The 21570-nt window shown below is 36.2% G+C and overlaps 1 protein-coding gene across 6 annotated transcripts in view; it reads right to left on the bottom strand.

The window, feature by feature from the left end:
• The window catches only part of LOC150103147 (lysine--tRNA ligase-like), a 254541-nt gene that overhangs the window by 14540 nt on the left and 218431 nt on the right, over positions 1-21570 (bottom strand). For all 6 annotated transcript variants that reach the window (XM_090397422.1, XM_090397423.1, XM_090397421.1 and 3 more), the window contains 2 exons: positions 19670-19796; positions 5624-5767 (listed from right to left, as the gene is read on the bottom strand). In XM_090397422.1, coding sequence (XP_090253548.1) covers positions 5624-5767; positions 19670-19796 — 271 coding nt within the window. The remainder of the gene's footprint in view (positions 1-5623; positions 5768-19669; positions 19797-21570) is intronic.

The following is a 21570-nucleotide window of genomic DNA, read 5'->3' as shown; positions in this document are numbered from 1 at the left end:
CAAAGTCTGTATATCAAGTTTGGTGGTGTTAGAGTGGCTGGTTAGAGATAGAATACAAACAATATATTAGTGTTCGTATTCTATATATTAAATTGATTATAGTGTCAGAGGGCATTTCAGTTAAAGATGCAACTATTCTGCCTCCAGTTGGTGACAGGGATCATGAGGTACTCACTTGGGAAGTGACTAATTTTATGAATGTTCCATTCAGAAAAGGTTACATGCTGAACTACAAAGCAGGAAATTATGACCAACTGAGGAGTATACTGAGTTCAGTGGAATGTTATTGATTGTGAATGGGAAGAATATCAACAGTGCATGGGAAATGTTTAAAAAATGCTTAAATGAAGCAATATCAAATATGTCCTTAGAGTTTAAAGAATAAATAGAGTAGGAGTGAAATGGATATGTAATCTCATCAAACAAGAGATTCACAAGAAAAGGATGATGTGGAAGGAATACCATGCACATAAGGATGATGCTCATTATGAAAATTATAAGCATCAGGCCAGAAGAGTCACAACTGTTGTATGGAAAACCAAGTCTGAGTATGAAAAGAAACCGGCTCTGCAAGCTACAGACTACCCACAAGAATTCTATCGATATGTTGCAAGTAAAAGAAATAATGAATATGAAATAATAACTCTTTTGAATGTAGATGGTGTGAGGGTGACAGATGCAGAAGAGATTATTCAACTAATGAGTGCCCATTTTGCTAAAAGTTATCAACTTGGTGCATGCAACATTGCAATCACTGCTACCTCTTCACTGAATAAAGAAACTCGGGGGTATGAGAAGGAAGAAGTATTAGAGCTGTTGCACAAAGTGAATAATAATTCAGCAATAGGGACTAATGAGATAAGTACCTATTGCTAAAAGCTTTGAGCTAAACTAGCTATTCCTTTGACCAGGCTATATAATTTCAGTTCTCAGAATAGGGATGATTCCACAGGAATGGAAATAATATATGGCAACACCATTGTATACAAGGGTGGTGCAAAGGCCGATGTATCCCACTATTGACAATCAGTATCTCAGTGAAGATTTTGAAAAAATTGGTTAGGGCTCAAATTCAGAAATGGGGTGAGAGTGAATCTCTATTTTGCAATGAACAGCATGCATTTACTAAGGGAAGGTCATGTTTTATCAACTTGCTCACATTCTAGTGAGTACCAATGAACTAGATAAGGGAAATGGATACACCATGACACTTTTAGATTTTGCTAAAGCTTTTGACAGAATACAGCATGGAAAATTCTTGCATAAACTGGAGAATATGGGTTTGATCATAAAATATTAGTGTGGATAAGAAGATGGCTTACTGACAGATATCAAAAAGTGGTATACGAGGGATGTGAATCTGCAAGATTTAAGGTAACCAGTGGTTATGATTATCTTTAGGTGGAAGATGAATTTCATTGCCTGGTGTGAGACCACTGCCCTACATTCAGTTTCATGTTTGGTCTCTAAAACAAGATAGGGTTTCTAGATAGTGTAATAAATAAATAAATAATGCAAAAAAAATAATAAATATATATATATGTGTGTGTGTGTTGTTATTATTATTATTATTATTATTATTATCTGAGACCTACATGCAGTCAAGGACTCATTGAGAGAGAGGCTATAAATCACTCAAACCAACTATCATAGCTTCCCTTAAATTCATTCACACTAGATGCACTCACTATTCCTAAAGGCAAACTATTTCACTCACTCACTGCTCTCTGGGAGAAAAACCTAGCTCTTACCCCTTTCTTTACTGCAAATAAATTTAACTTCCATGGATGCCCCCATGTTCTCTCCTCACCTTCTGTATAACAAAAAATTTCATCAGATGATATCCTATAACACGATTCAAAAGTTTATAGACCCTCTATCATATCACCCCTCTTTTTCCTGTTAACTAGAGTCTGCAGTCCACATACTTGCAATCTGTCCTCATAATCTAAATCCCATAATCTGGATATAATCTTTGTATCTCTTCTTTTCACCCTTTCCACTTCTTTATACCTTGGAACCTGAGAGACCAAATCTGCACACAATAATCCAGATGTGTTCTTATAAAAGCCTTATAAAGAGGCAAAATGACTTCCTTATCCTTACATGTCTTGCAACTTTCGCTATGTGACCTTTGAACGTCCTATCCACCAAAACGACAAGATCCCTTGCTTCCTCAGTTTCTTGTAGCATAACCTCGCTAGTATAATATGCCGTTGGAATTCTAATCATGCCAAAGTGCATAACTTGACACTTAATAAAATTAAACTGACAGTCCTTTTCGTTTGCCCAAATTTCCAGCCTATTCAAATCATTTTGTAAGTGCTGAATATCAGTAGTATCCCTGATTGCCCTCCTATCTTCGCATCATATGCAAACAAATTGCACATCTGATGTTCAACTCAGTCTGATGTCATTAATGCACAGATTGAACAATAACGGCCCACGGACTAAACCCTGAGGTACACCAGTGGTCACCTTAAATCTGGCAGATTCAAGTGGTGTACACCCACTGTACACCACTTTTTGATATCTATCTATCAAACATCCACTGATTCAAGTCAAGAGTTTATATTCCAACCCCATTTTCCAGTTTATTCAACAGCCTTTTGTGTGAGATTATATCAAATGTCTTAGAAAAATCCAACATTATCACAGTGTATCCATTCCTTTATCCAACTGGGGTATAACATTGTTATAAAATATGAGCAAATTGCAAAAATATGACTTTCCTTTAGTAAACCCATATTGCAGGCGCAAAAGTGACATTTAGTCTGTTTGCTTACTTGGAAAAAATGGAGTAAAACCAGGTTTAAAATTACTTGATATCTTTAACATAACTATACCCAAGTTAAAAATACTTTCTAAACCCATGCTACTATTTGAAGAGTATAGCTTGTTTGTCTACCCATTTCTGTATGCGAGTTCTTACCAACTTCTCTAAAATCTTCACTACCACCCCAGAGATACTGATGGGTCGGTAGTTAGACACATCTGTTTTTGCACCACCCTTGTACAATGGAATTATCATACATTCCATCCATTCCTGTGGTATCATTCCTGAGTAGAGACTCCAGTATACAAGAATGTGAAAGGTCTAGCTAATTCAGGGGAATATTCCTTTAGCAAATGGGCTGATATTCCATCTGTCCATAAAGACAAATTCTTATCTAGGTTATGAAACAGTTCTTCGACCTCATTTTCATTAACCTCTAACTCTTCATTCAATGTAGCAGTAGCACTGGGTACCATGTTACATACACCAGGTTGATATATCTTAGCAAAGTGAGCATTCATTAACTGAACAATCTCATTAGCTCCGACACTCTAGTACCATCTGCATTCAATACAGTTATTCTTTCACATTCATTATTTCTTTTGCTTGTGGCATAATGATAAAATTCTTTTGGATTGCCTTTAGCTTGCATGACCAATTTCTTTTCATAGTCCGATTTAGCTTTCTGCATAATACTTAGTACTTTTCTGGCCTGAGATTTATATATTTCATAACTTCTCTCACTGTTATTCTCATGATATTCTTTCCATATCATCTTCTTGTGGATCGCTTGCTTAATAAGGTTGCATATCCATTTCACTCCCAACCTATTTATTGTTTGAACACTAGGAATTCATTCAGACACTGTCTAATTTAAGCGCTTTTTTCAAAGATTCCCATGCATTGCTGATATTTGATCATAATTTCCAGCTTTCTAGTTCAGCACGTAACCGGTTTTAATCGGAGCATTAATACAATTAAATATTTCCCAAGAAAGCACATTATCACTGTCATCAATTGGTGGTAAAATAGCCATATTCTTAACAGAGACCCCCCCCCCCCCTTTCTGATGCTATGAGCAAATCCAACACTCTTTGACCTCGAGTTCCTTCTTTCGCATGCTGCTTGAAAAAGTTGTCTTATAACAATTCAATAAATTTCTCTTCTTTCTTATTATGAGATTTCTCTTCTAACCAATCAATGTTTGGAAAATTAAAGTAATCTATAATGATTTTAATTAACCATGTTTGAAGACATCCCCTGCAACTGAGCCAGGTCTGTAGCAACACTTCACCATATATTTCATTCTGTTAACCTCCACTTCACACCGGATAGACTCAAACTCACTGTTACATGGACAGTTACCATCATTGTTTTCTTGTGTTTCTATCCTAACTGGACTTAAGTCATCTGATATCATTAGTAGTACTTCTCCTCCTCTCCTATCTCTTCTGTCACTCCTAAAAATAGTATACCTATTACACTCGATCCCACTTACCATATCTGATTCTGATAGCCAGGTGTCACTAATGCCAACAATCTTAGGCCACATGGTATTCAATAAAGCAATGAACTCGACCCCTAATGCGCCTGGCATTTGTGTATAGACATAATAAATTACCACCTAATCTATTCTTATAATTAGATATCCAATCTCTTTGGTCTGTTCTAGAATTTTCTTTTTTCCCTACCCAGATACTTAAAGGTCAGAATGCAAAGCATATTTTATCTTCCCACCCCTTTGCCACATACATAACCATGTTTGTAGACATTCATAACTTTATCACATTTGCATACAATAGCTGAACTTACCATACTTGATCCCTTTTTCCCCTTCCTCCCTTGATGATCTAGTTTCCCTGACTCTCTACATTAGGTCTCATACCAAGAAGTAATTTCTCCAGGCTCCTGATGCCAAATGAATTCAAGTTCAGGCCATCCTTCTTATACAAGTATTTTCTGCAATCAAACATATTCCACACATCAAAAAGTCACATCTTCTACACAGAATGTGCATGAAATCATTTGCTATCATCACCCTCTTCTTAACTCAGTACCGTCATATCTCAGTAGTAATCCTACAATTTTTACTCTCTCACATTTCTTTCTCACTTCTTCCAACAGACCTTTCATATCTTCTCTCATACTCTATTTGTCACTACTTAAATTAGTAGCCACTAGAGTCACCATCTATTTTACCTTTCTTTTTTCCTTTTCGATTACATTTGCCATATTTTTAATTTTCGTCCCCGACGAAAATTAAAAATGGTGCCTCTCTTTGCAAGTGCAAATTTTAAGATTGAATCATCATATGTATCACCTCTTTTTTCTTAGATTTTAACTGACTTACCTTGTTGTTATTAATATTATGATTACCAACTTCAGTACTTTCCTGCCTGTTCTTGTTCTGATCGTTTTTCTTATGGTGTCTAAGTTTATTCAAACATTTTTCCACGTTTTCTAATTCTCTGGTTGATTATCCTCAGATAAATTATCATCATCACTGCAGCAGTACTTTTGTTCATCAGGACAAATGCTCTCCTCAGTAGTAAGAACTTGAGCTTTAGATACATATATATATATATATAAAATTAATAAAACCAGAAAAAAAAATCTTACTCCACTACAGTACCAATGTGCTGTAGATTATAATCTTCAGTGGGAGTTGCAATAAAAGTAAGCCAGTAATTAAATATATATTTAACCAAAAAATAACTATTATACAGCTAGTATTTTATGGACTAAAAACACTAGTAGTGTTTTTAGTCCATTTCAAAAGTAAAATATTAAACATAAATATTTAAAGAAACTCAATCTTAATTTAATTATTACAGAGCTTATACATACTCTTATGTTATATGAATCTGTTAATAACATAACGAGTCTGTCAATGCCTAATCCAAGACCTGCTGTAGGTGGAAGACCATATTCCAATGCTGTACAAAAATCTTCATTAATCAGATGTGCTTCATCATCACCAGATGATCTGATCTATGATAAAATTAAGCCAACAACAGATTATTTCTAGCAAAATTTAACATCATAAATATGTTTTGCAAAAATTACAGTGAACTCTCACTAAGTAAACAACACCATTAAAGTGAACTCATATACCAAAATGCTATAAAAGTCCTAGTCAAAGCCACAGAGAACAAATGAATGACACTTTTCATCAATAATACATACAATCTATTCCTTTGATTGTATACATTTGATCCTAAAAAAATATACCATACCTTAATTTTTAAAATTTTTCATTCCATGATATAGAATGAAGAATTGGAAGGAAAGGAGATCAATGCTGCTTGGGAACTATTCAGGAACTGTCTGACAGAAACAGTGTCTGAATTAAAATGGATAAATGAAGGGGTGAAGCATGGAATCAGGAAGAAGATGGCATTATGGAGGCAGCATAAGATGAGTGACAGTAATAGTCGGTTGATGAGGAGTACAAAGAGCAAAGAATAATACTGCAAAAGTGCAGTATTAGCAGCAGATAGCTAATGAGACCAAAAGAAATCCTGGAGAGTTTTTTTTTTTCGATATTTGGCCAATAGAAGAAAGAATGACTATGGAAGGATGACATTTCACTGGTAGAGAGAATGGTAAAATGAGAACCACTGAGGAGAACATAGTAGAGATGTTGAATGAGTAGTTCATAACGGTATTTCATCCTTGTGAAGGTAACATCATCAGAACTTGAGAGCAGTAGGAAGGGAGGAAGAATCACTGAAGTTGAGTGAACTGGAGGTATGTGAGGAAATGATTAAATTTGATATCAACAAAGCCATAAGACTTGATGGTATATCACTGTGTGTCTTGATGGAATGTTCATGGAGTCAACAACAGTTTTAACTTACCTCTTTAACTTGAGTCTAAGATTTTTCCAAGTTCCAAAGGAGTGGAAAGAGGACAAAATTGTTCTGCTTCTTAAAAGGGATGTGATAACATTAAGGCTTTGAATTATAGACCGATCTGTTTGTCTGGAGTTGTGATGAAGGTGTCAGAGATGCTAGTGAGAACCAGGATTAAGAATTGGGTTGATGACAACAACATTCTCTTTGATGGACAGCATGGATTTGCTAAAGGAAGGTTAGGTTTTAGCAATCTATTTATTTACTTGCTATGACAAGGTTACAGATACAATGGATAAAGGAGAGGCATATACAGTGGTATATTTAGATTATCACATGACAAGCTGGTAATTAAACTGGAACACGTGGGGTTAAATAATAGATAAGTGTGGTGAATTGGAGATTGGCTGTCTGATAAGCATCAGCAAGTTGTGTATGGGGATCGATATACACATACACATACACAACTTGCTGTGTGTATGTGTATGGGGATCGATATCCCAGAGGAGGATGGTCACCAGTGGTGTGTGCCTCAGGGATCTGATTTGGGTCCATTTCTGGTTAATTTGTATGTAAATGATATTGGGAAGGACTTGAATGGTGATACACAGTTTGTTTGCATGATGCAAAGTTTGGAAGAACTATTAGGAATATAATGGATGTTGTAGCCTTGCAAAGGGACTTGAATATACTTTCTGAATTGGCAAATGAATGCAGTACCAGTTCAACACTGCAAAGTGTAGGGTTTTAAAATTTGGAAAGCACAGATGGGATGCAGAGTAATGGTGGGAATATATTATTATTATTATTATTACAGGCTACTCCATGGAGTCCTTAGATTCATCGAGGGAGGCCCTAAACATCATGCCAAGCACTATCCAACATTAGCGCAGTATCTATGATACTTTGCTTTGAACTCATTAACAGTCATGGCACCACCACAACAGACTCTGGCAACTTATTCCACTCATTCACCACTCTCAAAGCAAAAATTCTTCCCATAATGCATAGCATTATACATGTCTGTAAGGATATGTGCCTTGTATTATGGGATACTGAAGCAATTAATGTGAAGTCATTAGCCTTTATATACAAGTAGCCCAGCCATGATGTTATTTCATGCAAACTTTATTTGCTTATACTTGAATACAGTATGAAACCAAGAATATAATTTTTTGGCATCTTTAACTTATTGCCAAATGAATGCTATCAACAACAGCAGTATTTCATCTTAGAGGAAAACCAACTGCCATTTTTCATGACTTATTTTTAACAGTATTAACAACACCAAAACAATTTTAACACTTTAACTGCTATGGTCAAGTTAACTCGAGCGTGAAAAAAAAATGACGACCTTGCTACGATCGAGCTAACTCAATTGAAGTTTATTTGACATGGGTTTCTGTATGACATCTAAAGAGAAAAATTTGAACTGGTGCAACTAATCATATTAAGCACCTCCGTAGCGCAATTGGAAGAACGACGGTACATTGCGCCCTTCGATTGGAAAAGGCCTAAGTTCAATTCTAGTTGTAACAGGAGGAATCTTTATATATGGACTTTTTCAATCGAAGGTAAGTTAGCCGATCTTTATACGGAGGTAGGGTTTTTTCTCCTGGAAACTTGGGTTTTTCAGCCTGCAAATCGGCATATTACAGACAGACAAAAAATATTAGTTGTGGTGGAGGACGGTAGATGGCTTGAATTGTGTACTTCAGATGAAGAAGATCCTAGTGATTCTACATAACCCCTTGATTATGCAAATTTTATAAAACACTATTATTGCCATTTTTGTGAGTGAACAAGTGTATATTAGGAATGAATGCTGCTGTCCAGACTTCTTATTTCAGTAAGAATTTTAATTGATTTTATTTATAAATTTTTAGCAAAATTAATTCAGCACATGGGACAATGTCAGTAGAATATAAAATCAGCAGTTAAAGGGTTAACAAAAGATTTTTTATTAACTGCTTATATTTCACTGAATTTCAAATCAGCATCATCATCAGAGCACAACACAACTTGTATACATGACAATGAGTAAGTGAAACAATACAGTTGTAATGGACAAAAGATCTAAAGTCCTATTTTGCTCTGTAATGTTGTAAAAAAATATTTACAGCTACAGGGTGTTCGGGATAAATTTGACAGTTTCGTAAGGAAAAAGAAAATCTTCTTTGTATCTATTAAATTTAATGAATTGACAAAAAAACATTACAGGCAGAGTTAATTACAATACTATCAACAAGATTTACTCAAAATAACCACCATTAGCATCGATCACAGCTTCAATTCTGCTTCGGAACCTCGAACAAGCTGATGCTACAGTCTCCCTGGGAAGGGCCGCAAAAACTGTTTTAATTTTATCCATTAACTGGGCTTTTGTATTACTGGAAGTGCGATTGGTGTCTTTTTCAACTGCGCCCCATACAAAATAATCCATGGGGTTAAGGTCTGTGGAGTTTGGAGGCCAAACATTTGGACTGGTGAAGTCGTAGAAATTTTCAGACAACCATTTTTGACTTTTCCCAGAGGTGTGGCAAGGGGCCGAATCCTGCTGCCATACATATGGCCTACCATTGGCTACCCTTGTTATCCAGGGCTTGACTACAGTTAGCAACTCCACGAACAAAGCCCGAATTCCAATGCCAGGGTTCTTCAACACCTGTTCCTGCAGATTTGCGAGGAATTCTGCTGTACGAACGCAATCAGATCGTCTGCTAGGGATCTTTCTTCTTGCTACATCCTCGTAGTCACCATTGCAAGTCTCTAGTTCATGCCTGATTGTTTTTACTGTATTCAGGGAGCATTGGGCAGCAGTCGTAATATCCTTATTTTGATGGCGGGCACGAATCATCATGATACAAGTTATTCTCTTCCATGATTCAGGTGGGTTCCAGCTATCCATCCTTTCTGACATCTTGTATATGAATGAAGAAGGGTCCAAACTTTTAAATGACGAGAAGTGTGTGTTAATACATGTAACTTACGGAAAAATATAATTAATTATAAATATGTCAAATTTATCCCGAACACCCTGTATGTGGGAGTTACCCTTAAGATCATAGTCTCCCAAGTTTTTGGCAAATTAATGCAATGATATTTGTTCAGATTAGGAGCATTCTTCAAAGCCATGGCTGACTTAAAAAATAATCTTTCAGTCTGTAATGACTTCTAAATAGCACATTCATTTTCTTCCATCTAATCCTGTGTGAAGGGATGTCCAAAGCATGTCTGCCAGTCCTGACTTGCCATCCGGGGCGAATATTCCGGGTGTGCTAGGTGTGCGGTGCTCATCCATGAAATATCAGTATCACCCATATTATATTTTTGCATTTATTCCCATTAAAGACTCCCCCAATTGTTTGCAGACTTCACACGATTCCTAAAATTGAATACAATATACTGTACTAATGCTTCATTGTCCTCTTCAGGAGGGTAATAAAGCATTAGTGCTTCATGAAGAAGGCACTTTTCACCATGTAAACATTGCATCACATTCACGTTAATAGTCCGGGTGTGCTTACGAATTGTATACCTTTGAGCCCTTCGAAAAATATAAAGAGGCCGCAGTGGGTCAAATTCTTAGCTTTCTAATATTTTTAAACTGCTGAGAAGGTGGGGCTCGGTGAGCTAAAATTTTGAGCTCACTCAGCACCTAGCGTATGTGATTGGTTATTGTGTCAACCAACCCAATTGAACGTTGTCACTTGTCATGAGTTCAGCGCTTTTTGTTTCCGATGTATATTACAAACAGTTGTTACGCATGTTTTCTGGAACTGAAAATTTGAAAGTGGATGTCAGGAGAAAAATGCTAATTTTTTTTTTCTTTTGCTTGTGCAGCATAGTGTCTGTTGAGGTTGCAAAGTTTTTTAACGGTATACAGAGATATTTTCATTCTAGTCTTCAGAAACAACAGACAGTAAAAAATATCTATTCCTGAATAAAAATGAATATTCTGTGTATTATAAGACATTGTTGATCTACCACAAAATACCACCATATGAGATTGATAAGACAGAAGAGCCGCTGATACTAAAAAAAAAAAAACTAATGAATTTAGGATTCCAGAAAATGTGGATAATTCCGATAATGATTGGATGTTAATAAAATTCTTGGAAAACGGAGCAAAATATACACAAACCAGAGAAATATGCATAACATGTGCAACAAATTTTAAGAGATGATTTGCTGCTCCATCAAACCATATTTATTCCTGCAATACTCTCTCTCTCTCTTCATAAGTTTTTTTTTTTTAATTATGCCATCATAAATTCACTTATTCATGTTTAGAATTTATAGGATCGTGCTATTTGCACTACCAAGCAACTTATAGGACACACATATCACAAATGATAATATTAATTATTTGCTTACCATTAATGAAAGTGTTTCTACTCACACTTATTCTTTCCTATTCTCACGTGTTATAAATGATGGTTCACATATTTTCATCTTTGAGTAGTTCAAATATACCAACCCAAATATAGCATTCTCCTTCATTGTTGTTTTCTAATAAATCCTAAAACAGATTGTTCCCCCCACTCTTAGCAGAAGTATTTAAAGTTATCCTGCAATTAATTGCATTGGACCAATTAAGATGATCGCTGATGCGCTATGCCCTCTCAAAACTTTCGTACATCGATAAAATGCAATCACACAGTCATGGGTGTCTACGGGGGGGGGGGGCGAACTTCCCCCAGGATCGATTAAAAAATTTCACAAATTATCGTAAAATTGATTGAGATGTGTAATCTTACATCCTCAACCCTGGGAATGCTTTGTCTGTCTTAAAATGTTATTATGGGTTGGCCTGTTTCGGCTCATGGCAGGGTAGCCATAGAGCATGTGTTTTATTGCAGCAATAAAACACTTGTTCCTGTTTTTGGTTCCTCTTTTTCTGATTTGTGAGCAGTGGCCGGTTAGTTTGTCCTCTGTGTCTAGTGAGTTACTGAGTGAAGTTTGAATTGTAAATTTATAGTGCAACAAATTTAAACAGAAAAATACATTTTTAAAAAGTAAGTGTATGTAATTTAATATATTTTACTCGTTAGTTTTATGATTTTTTTGCTTTTAAACTGAAATAATTTAATTTAGGATTAATTAATTAGTTGATTTTTAATAAAATATGCAGTCAATTTTTTTATATATGAAACTGTGCTAAAAACTATTAATTCTGAATATCTTTTTTTCCCCAAGAATTAAAGATCGTTAAAATTGATGCAAAATGAAAATAATGTATTTATAGTTTACATCGACAAATAATTACATAAAAAAAAGCTAAAAGATGTTTATTGTATTGATGTAATTATTTAATTAAATCAATAATTATAAAAATTTATTGGTTATTTGTCTCCTAGCTTTGCCCCCCCCATGGAAAATTTTTTGTGGATGCACACGGTCTCAAATTGACGTGAAATTTGTAGCGCGAGTTGCATAACCCACACAACAGCACACCCAACCAAAATGAGCACGGGACATCACTGCTTGCCATAATAATACTAGCAAATATACTTTTTGTTCTTCCAGGCAGATGTTAACCAATCTTCCTGTTTGCCCATAATAGGCCAAATCACAGTCACAGAAAACTTTATACATTCCAGGGTGTGCTAGAGGGTGAAATTTATCCTTAGGCGAGCAGATCAGAGTTGCAAGTTTAACATGAGGTTTGAATGTGGTGCAAAAGGCCATGTTTCATCAGTACTTTAGCTACCTTTTCTGATGTACCTCTGACATAGGGAATAGAAATGGTAATGTTGTGTTCCTGTGTATTAGGGGGAGGGACGGGTCATGGGACTATGTAGAATTTTATCTATTTTGTAGGAATTGTATCCATTGGCCAAGAATGTATGATGCAGATATTTGAGTTCTGTGGACAGAGCTGTATCATTAGAACAAATGGCTCTGGCTCTGTGTGTAAGTGTTTTTAAAATGCCATACTGTTGGACTGGATGATGATCTGATTGTTTATGTAGGTATCTTCCTGTGTGTGTGTGTGTGTGTGTGTGTGTGTGTGTGTGTGTGTGTGTGTGTGTGTGTGTGTGTGTGTGTGTGTGTGTGTGTGTGTGTGTGTGTATTGGTTTTCTGTAAAATGGAAAAGCATAGTGATCCATCTGAAAGGCAGGTGACTAATGTGTCAAGAAATGGTAGACAGTTATTAGATTCTTTTCCTACTGTGAAGTGGATTTTGGGATGTTGGCTGTTTAGGTAAGTGACAAATGCATCCGAAGTGTCTTGTATGTAGCTGTGGTAAGTACTTTGTTTTCAAAGTGTTCCATGTAAAAGTTTGCTGGGGGGGGACCCATGGCAGTACCATTAATCTGTATGTAGATTTTTCCTCCCCATATAAAGTAACCTACCTACATAGTACATTTTAATAATTCAAAAATTCAGGGGGAAATTTAGACTTCATCAAATCAAGTGTGTCTATAAGTGGTACATGATTAAATAAAGAGGTGACATCAAAACTAACCATTATGTCTGGATTTTTAAGGATATGATTTTTAACTAGTGATTTGAAATGGACTGAATTTTTTACAAAAGTAGAGGAGTTACCAGTAAGGGAGGCAAGCGACTTGGCTAACTGTTGGGCAAGTTCATATGTGGGACTATCTATGCTATCGACCATGGGGCATATTAGATTTCTAGATTTTTGGTAATCCATACATTTTTGGTAATCCTGTTTGCCCATAGTAGGCCAAATCAAAGTCACAGGGAACTTCATACACTCCAGGGTTACTAGAGGGTGAAGTTCCTTGTGACTGTGATTTGGCCTACTATGGGCAAACAGGAAGATTGGTTAACATCTGCCTGGAAGAACACAAAAAATACATTCGCTCTATTATTATGGTAAGTCAGGACTAACAAAACCACGCTTTGGACACCCTTTCACACAGGATTAGATGAAAGAAAACGAATGTGCTATTTGGAAGTCATTACAGACTGAAAGATTATTTTTAAGTCAGCCATGGCTTTGAAGAATTCTCCTAACCTGAACAAATATGGTTGCATTAATTTGCCAAAAATTTGAGAGACTGTGATCTTAAGAGCAACGCCCACATAGCTGTAAGTATTTTTGTTTTGTTTTTTTACAACATTAGAGGGTGCCAAAATAGGACTTTAGATCTTTTGTCCATTACAACTGTAGTTTCACTTACTCGTTGTCACATATACAAGCTGTGTTGTGCTCTGATGATGCTGACTTGAAATTCAGTGAAATATTAGCAGTTAATAAAACATCTTTTGTTAAAATTGTTCTGGTGTTGTTAATATCATTAAAAATAAGTCATGAATAACTGTCAACACCTAAACTTATCTGTTACATCAACTGCCATTCTACTTTTTTTTTTTTGCTTCGTTTTGTCCAAGAGCAGAGTCAGTGAATGGAAACATTTGGATTCAGGTCTTGTCTAAGACATGAAGAACCTTTATAAAGTTTTTTGAACTAAAGTTGAGTTAGCCGGTCTCTTAGCGGTAGCAGTGATTTATTATTATTATCACAGGCATCTCAGAACTACACAGCACGCTGCTAGTCACCTATCTTCTGGATTCTACTCATCCATCAACCATAATCTTATCCATATTGGCAGCTTCAAATCCATCCTCAACTGCTACAATTTGTGTTAACAAAGTTCTATGCAGTATCACTGTGTAGCTATTCCCTTCATCAAACTCAATGTCACTTTACACAAAGATAAGTAAATTTATTAAGGCATGATGTACTCTTTGCAAAGCCATACTACCCCACAGAGTATAATATTCCTATCCACTTTTTAGTGAATTCTGACTTTGAACAACTTCTCCAATACAATATGCACCACTCCTAAGATGCTGATAGGTCTATAAATTGCTACCTCTGTCATGGGCCTCCTTTATGTAATGAAACTATTTCATCCTTCTTTTACTCTCTTGGAACCTTACCAGACCGGAGACATAAACTAGACAGCCTAGTCCATTGAAGTATTGTCTCTTGCATATTCCCAAAATATGCAAGCCAGTATTTATCCTATATAATTCCAGTGGCATATTCATACACCCTCTGTCCAAAAACAAACCAAATTTTTGATAGAAAATAAAACAGAGGCCAATTATAATTATTCAAATCATTTATTTCAATCAAAATACTCTCCCTTAGCTTCGATACAGCATTTGGCACGGTCAATTAATTTGTTATATGAGTTTTTTATATCGGTTTTTGGGATACTATTGAGGGTCATGGTTACTACCACTTGAACATTTTCAATGGTGTTGTATCGCTTTCCTTTCGTCGGCAAATGAAGTCGGGGGAAGAGAAAGAAGTCACAGGGTGCTAAATCAGGTGAATACGGTGAGTGATACAACACACAAACTTGGTTTTTGCTCAAAAACTGTCTCGCAATGTTCGAACAATGAGATGATGCATTATCAAGCAAAAGTGACCAGATGCCTGTATCACGGTATTCATGCCGCATGCGACGAATTCTCGCTATCAATCGATTCAAAACTTCGAGATAAAACTCACCATTGATCGTTTGGACAGGCGGAACAAATTCTTTGTGGATAATGCCCTTGGAATCGTAGAAACAAATCGACATTGTCTTTACTTTTGTTGGAAGTTTATTTTGCACTTGGTTGGACTATAATAAATTTAGTTTAATCCTTTATCCAAGTGTAAGCAAACAAAGTTTGCACCTGAAAATATCTTCAGGACTGAGGTAAGGTGGTACATCTCTTGGCAACTCGTAGCAAAGGTGGACCAACCTCTCATCACTCCTGGTCTCAGTATCTCCCATAATGCAAAGCACATCTCCTTGGGGACATGTATACTGCTATGCATTAAGGAAAGAGTCACTACCCAGACCGGTTTCGACTTTTATTGAGGTCTCATCAGTGGGAGGCAGACCCAGAGTGGTGATACTAAGGCAGAAGCAACGGAGAGGTCATATTTACCTATATGAGTTGCCAACCGGTATACCACCTTATTATTAAATTACTCTGGATTTAGAGAAAGATGTTGGAAGTTTATTTTGCACTTGGTTAGACTATAATAAATTTAGTTTAATCCTTTATCCAAGTGTAAGCAAACAAAGTTTGCACCTGCACTGGTTGGCAACTCGTATAGATAAATATGATCTCTCCATTGCTTCTGCCTTAGTATCACCACTCTGGGTCTGCCTCCCACTGACGAGACCTCAATAAAGGTCGAAACCAGTCTGGGTAGCGACCCTTTCCTTAATGCATAGCAGTATACATATCCGCAAGGAGATGTGCTTTGCATTATGGGAGATACTGAGACCAGGAGTGATGACAGCTTGGTCCACCTTTTCTACGAGTTGCCAAGGGATGTACCACCTTACCTCAGTCCTGAAGATATTTTCAGGTGCAAACTTTGTATGCTTACACTTGGATAAAAGATTAAACTAAATTTATTAATGTCTTTACTTTTGACCTCTCCAAGCGACTTTTTTTCGGATGTCCCTTTTCTGGTGGTCTCCACTCAGCACTTTGTTTCGGGCTCATACTCAAAACACCACATTTCATCACCAGTAACAATCGTTTCAAGGAAGTTTGAGTCCTTATGGGCAGTTTTAATGAGGTCCTTGCAGTCAATTTGACACATTTTTTGGTGATCGGTCAACTTGTGGGGAAACAAATCGCGAATTCAATTTATGAAGGCCCAAACTCTCAGTCAAAATGTTGTGCACAGTTGATTTTGGAATCACCAATTCATCTTCAATCAATCTCACAGACGATTTCAGGTTCTCTTTGATGAAATCATGCACTTTTTGGATGTTAACTTCGCTCAGTCCAGTTTTTGGATGGCCCGTCTTATCGTCATCCTCAAGCATCTCACGACCACTTTGAAATTGCTTAAACCACTCATAAACTTGAGTATGGGATAAGCATTCATGACCCGTATGCTTTTTAAAGCATTTAATGCATTTCGGTAAAACTTTTATACCAAGTTTAACACAAAAGTCCATCGCAGCTCTCTGTTTGAAACTCATTTTCCGAACATTCGTCAACACACACTGTCACTCTTGGCACTATAACTCAGCTTCTAATGAAACAAATGACATAAACAGTTGACACAACATTAATGAAGGTTGCTGCTTTCGACGACAAAAAGATACAAGGGGCGCCACTAGTTTTTTCTATTTTCGAAAAGTTTGGTTTCTTTTTGGACAGAGGGTGTATATCCAAAGCACTTCCGATTTTTTTTTCCCCATCAGCTCCTGTCACTCCCTATCACTGCAGTATTTCACCTGGATGGCTGCAAAATATGATCATAATTATCAGTTACTAAACTACTTGGTCTGCTTCTGTCACCCTATCATTATCATTTATTCAAATTATCTTTCCACAATCCTCTTTCCTTTTATTTGCTGCATTAAAAACATTTTTGGATTTCCTTCGCCTGATTGGATAATTTCCTCTCATAAACTGATTTTGCAATTCCTACAATATCAGTCCCCATTATTGGGTGTAATTTTTACTGCTTGTGAGCAATATACCTTTCTCCTTATAAACCTTCCCCAACATTTTCTATTTTTGCATCCTGCTAGATGCTACTCATCAATTTAATTCCTCCTGATTTAGCTAGCCTTCTTACCCTGGATATACAATCTGATACTGCTTCCTTCAAACTTGTTCACCTCATACATTGCTAACATCTTTTCCTGATTCTTATTACCATGGCACTGCTTCAGCCTACTCCAAATCTTTTCATAATCACCTGCCCTGTAATTCCATATACTTCTTCTTAATTCACAATTTCATGTTTAATACCTTCTCAAGTCAAGACTGCATAATTGCTCTTCCCCATATTTGGAGGCAATGTGGCTGGCTAACTTGGTTATGGACGAATTGTCTAATAGTACCCAGGTTTAGAACTCTCTCAAACACTAAGTCCCCAACATTAGATGCTTTTTAGAGTAATTATCTCTTAGTAGCTATATACATTGCATTTCTTTCTTCTACGAGGATGTGCAGAAAAGTTGTTATAATTACCATGAAGGAATTGAGGTAAAACCACGTAACTTACACATTATTCTACATATTTCCCACAAAGTATTATACACTTGTTACAACACTGCTGCATCATTTGCAATCCTCAGATGAAAAAAAAAAAAAAAACGGTCCTTAGCTGCAGATATGACTTCATCATCTATGATAAATTTTGTTCCTTTCAAGTGTTTCTTTAAATTTGGAAATAGTCAGATGGGGCCAGGTCTGGCAAATAGGATGGGTGAGGCAGACACTGAATCTGTTGGGTTTCTTGAGCTGGTGCATTGTCCTGAAAAATCAACATGCCTCAGTTTCCTGCAGTGTTTTCCTTCAGAGCTGTTAAATAAACTGCTGCTGTAACAGTTTCACCTTTTTTGAGTAACTTGGTAAGGATTACACCATCCATTTCCCAAAAGACAATGGCAAGAACCTTCCCTGCTGACATTTGGGTTCAGAAATTCTTTGGCCATGGAGAACCTTTTGTCTCCACTCCATTGACTGTTGTTTGGTCTCTGGTCCTAGTGATGAAGCCATGTTTCATCACTAGGAGCCAAAAATTTGCACCTGATTTCTCAAAATGACCCCAAATTCCTTGAGATGAAAGTCCATGTTCCCTGATTTTGGTCAGCATTCAAACATTTGGGGACCCACTTCTCCAGATATTGATGGATAATGACCCCAACTCATTCACTGGATATCCCAGGGTCTTTGCAATGTTTCTAGCTGGTATTTGTCTATTCAAGGATCATGGCATACACTGCATCAGTGTTTTCAGATGTGATTGTTGTGGAAGGTCTTCCTGACCTGGGGGACATCTGTTGTCTCAGGATGCCCAGTTTTAAACTTGGTCACCCATCTGGCAACTGTTGGATATACTGGGGCACAGTCCACTAAAATCTCACACAAAGTTTGGTGAATCTCAGTTGCAGGCTTTTCTTGCAGCACAAAAAAACTTGATGACAGCCTGTACCTCTGTATCTTCGAATTTCTTCAAAACCTCTGACTTGTTCTTATATAACCTAAAAGAACAAATTATTACAATTTGATGAAACATGGGAGTTAAAGGGTTTAAGATATGTTCTTTCTTGTGGTTATATCAGCTGCTTTAATATCATTTTTGTTCTAGGTGTTTATCAGAACTTTTCAGTCCCCCCCCCATAATCTATGTTCCTGTAGAGTTGAAGTCCCCCTATAATGATTATTCAGCCTGCACTCATTGTGCTTATTTGTCAATGCATGTAATCTACATCTTCCCTTGCAGTCCTCCCTCTGGTTATAGCACAACCAACAATATATTTTGTCCTGTTTACAATAGTTACAAATGCACTGCCTTTTACAGTTCTATCCTCCTGACCTCTTACTTTTTTCAGCTGCAATACATCTGATATCATTATTGGTATTCCTCTGTCCATCTTATTCTCTCTATAAGCTGTTTCATCCTGCAAAGACAAACTGAGAGGCATGCAACTAACAGTCACAGCAGATAAGATTAACCACCTAATTAGAGCATTAATAATATTTCTATGAAACTAATTATTTAGCTATGAAAGGTCAGTCACTAAGCTTGACAAATTAAGGCAAACGTATAACTGGAAGAATTACTTAATTAATCTAATTAATTTATCTCATCATCATCTGTCAGTTATATATATATGAAAGTAGGAAATGGGAAGTATGGAGGGAACTGAGTTTCTGAGAAGAAAGATCTTCCACTTGAAAAGTCTTATAAATTTTTTCATGTTCATTTACGCCTAGTTCTCTACACAAAAGATATATCATCTAGCCAGACTATGAATTATATTTTAATTCATTTAAATAAAAATACACCTTGTGACAGTTCAACAAAAAAGTCAATACACAAAGTATAAAGTCTGAAGATAAGAGATACTGTTCAGTGTTCAGTTTTTTTTATGTACTTATTTAAATAACAAAGAAACTATTTTTTTAAAATGAATAAAATGGCAGTTATTAGCCACGATTATGGAACTGATTCCTAGTGCAAATTTTTTTTTTAAAAATTCAATTTTACATAAAAACTGTTGACATTGCTTACATTCACTTGTTCTTGAAATCTTTGTCTCTGAATCACAGGATCATTTTCTTCTGTGTATGCATTGGCTATTTCAGTTTTAAAACCGAACAGCTCAAACCTTTCGGTCAAGCCTCTTACTGAACGATGTCTATAATTAATAAAAAAAAAAAATAATAAAATATTAAGATAGATGAAGCAGGAGATAAACTCTTCTAGGCATTACAGAAAAAACCTTTTTAACAATGAGATATATTCAATATCCTCCTTCTTCTTCTTAGTCTACTAATTAGAAAATGTAGATTTCACCTATTTCTTGGTCAACTCCTGCTAGAGATTTCTGTTTAATTCCACAGTGGCAGTTGATCACTGTGGTTTTTCTTGAAGTCCTTCTGCATATATGCATTGCAAAAGGTTTCAAATGAATGCAAAAGAATATGGTTTTACTCATAACCATATTCTTTTGCATTTCAAGAAATCAAGTTGTTCTACACAATAAACCTTTTAGTCATTTGAAAACTTTTGTCAGGGTTACCAATGCTATCTTAATTTTAAAAAATTTCATCTAGAAATTAATTTCATATTAATTTCAGCTAAATTTTATATTGTAAAAGAAACTCATGGCATTTTTTTTTTTTGTTATGGATTTAAAAATACACAACAAATGATAGTACGACACAATCATATAATTCCAGAAGGGCCTTTATACAAGTGCACTGTTGTTTCATCAGAGAATTAAGACAAATAACTTCAAAGAGAATTGAAAATAAGGACAATCAATTCAAGAAACAGGAATGAAATTTGAAATTAAAAGAAATGGAGTAATGTCATGTCAACATAAATGGTATGATGGCCCTTCTAAATCATATGATGATCTCCTACGGCAGGTACTCAGGATCAGGGTAGGAAAGGGACAGCCATGTATAGTATTCAACAGCAAACATGAAGCAGACTGTTGGGTAATTTCAAATAGGCAATGAGGGCCAATTTCAAAATGGGAAACTGAATAGACTTATTTGTGTTCATTGTCCCATAAAGAGATTCCACCCAAGAAGAGGTAGAGGAATTTTGAGAAGGCAGCTGACCTGAAGTAAAGGGAAAAGCACATTCTTGTTGGGCAAAATCCCAGACATACAGAAATGTCTGGGAAAATTAGGAGAGCACAGGCATGAGTCTTTGACTCCATGGATATACTTGAGTGGATTATTATTATTATTTCGCAGGTATCTTCATGGGATCAAAAACTCATCATGGAAGAGCCATCCCAACCATTGTTCAAACAATAAATATCATACTCCTCCTTGCACTCATTCATTGATGAAGCATTCAAAAGACCTCTGGCTACCCATTCCACCAACATTTCCTAACACCCTTGCTAAACCATACTCTTATGGTTTCAAGGGATATCCCTTGAAACCATATTCAAGGGATAACCCCTGGATTTCTCTCTTCCTGTCATGTACTGAAAAAAGTCAGAGTCAATAACATAAAACACTTTTAATAACCCATATGCTTCTATCATGTCTCCTCTTATATACCTATCAACTAGTTTTGAAGTCAAGAGACTTCAGTCTTTTCTCATAAGGAGAATTCCATAAACTTGCCACAATCATGGTCACTCACCTCTGGATCCTCTCCACCACTTCATTCCTGCAGGTGACCAAATCTGCACGCAGTAGTCCAGATGCAACCTTATCAAAGCCTTATAAAGAGGAATAATAACTTCTTTATCTCTGCTTGTCAGTGCGTGTTCTTCACCACCAAGTAATATGATATACTGTTAGCCACCTTTGAAATATGTCTTCTAAACTTCAACTACCTGTTTAAAAATAACTCCCAAATATCTGGCCTTATCGACTTCATGCAGTTCAATTACATCAATACACCTCACACTTAGCCACATTAAACTGGCAGCCATGTTCCTT

Source organism: Typopeltis vanoorti, chromosome 9, assembly GCF_054136105.1.
Source record: "Typopeltis vanoorti isolate ZY-2024b chromosome 9, IOZ_Tvanoo_1.0, whole genome shotgun sequence".
NCBI lineage: Eukaryota > Metazoa > Arthropoda > Arachnida > Uropygi > Thelyphonidae > Typopeltis > Typopeltis vanoorti.
Note: the sequence above shows the minus strand (reverse complement) of the source record. Positions and strands in the feature narration are given on the sequence as shown.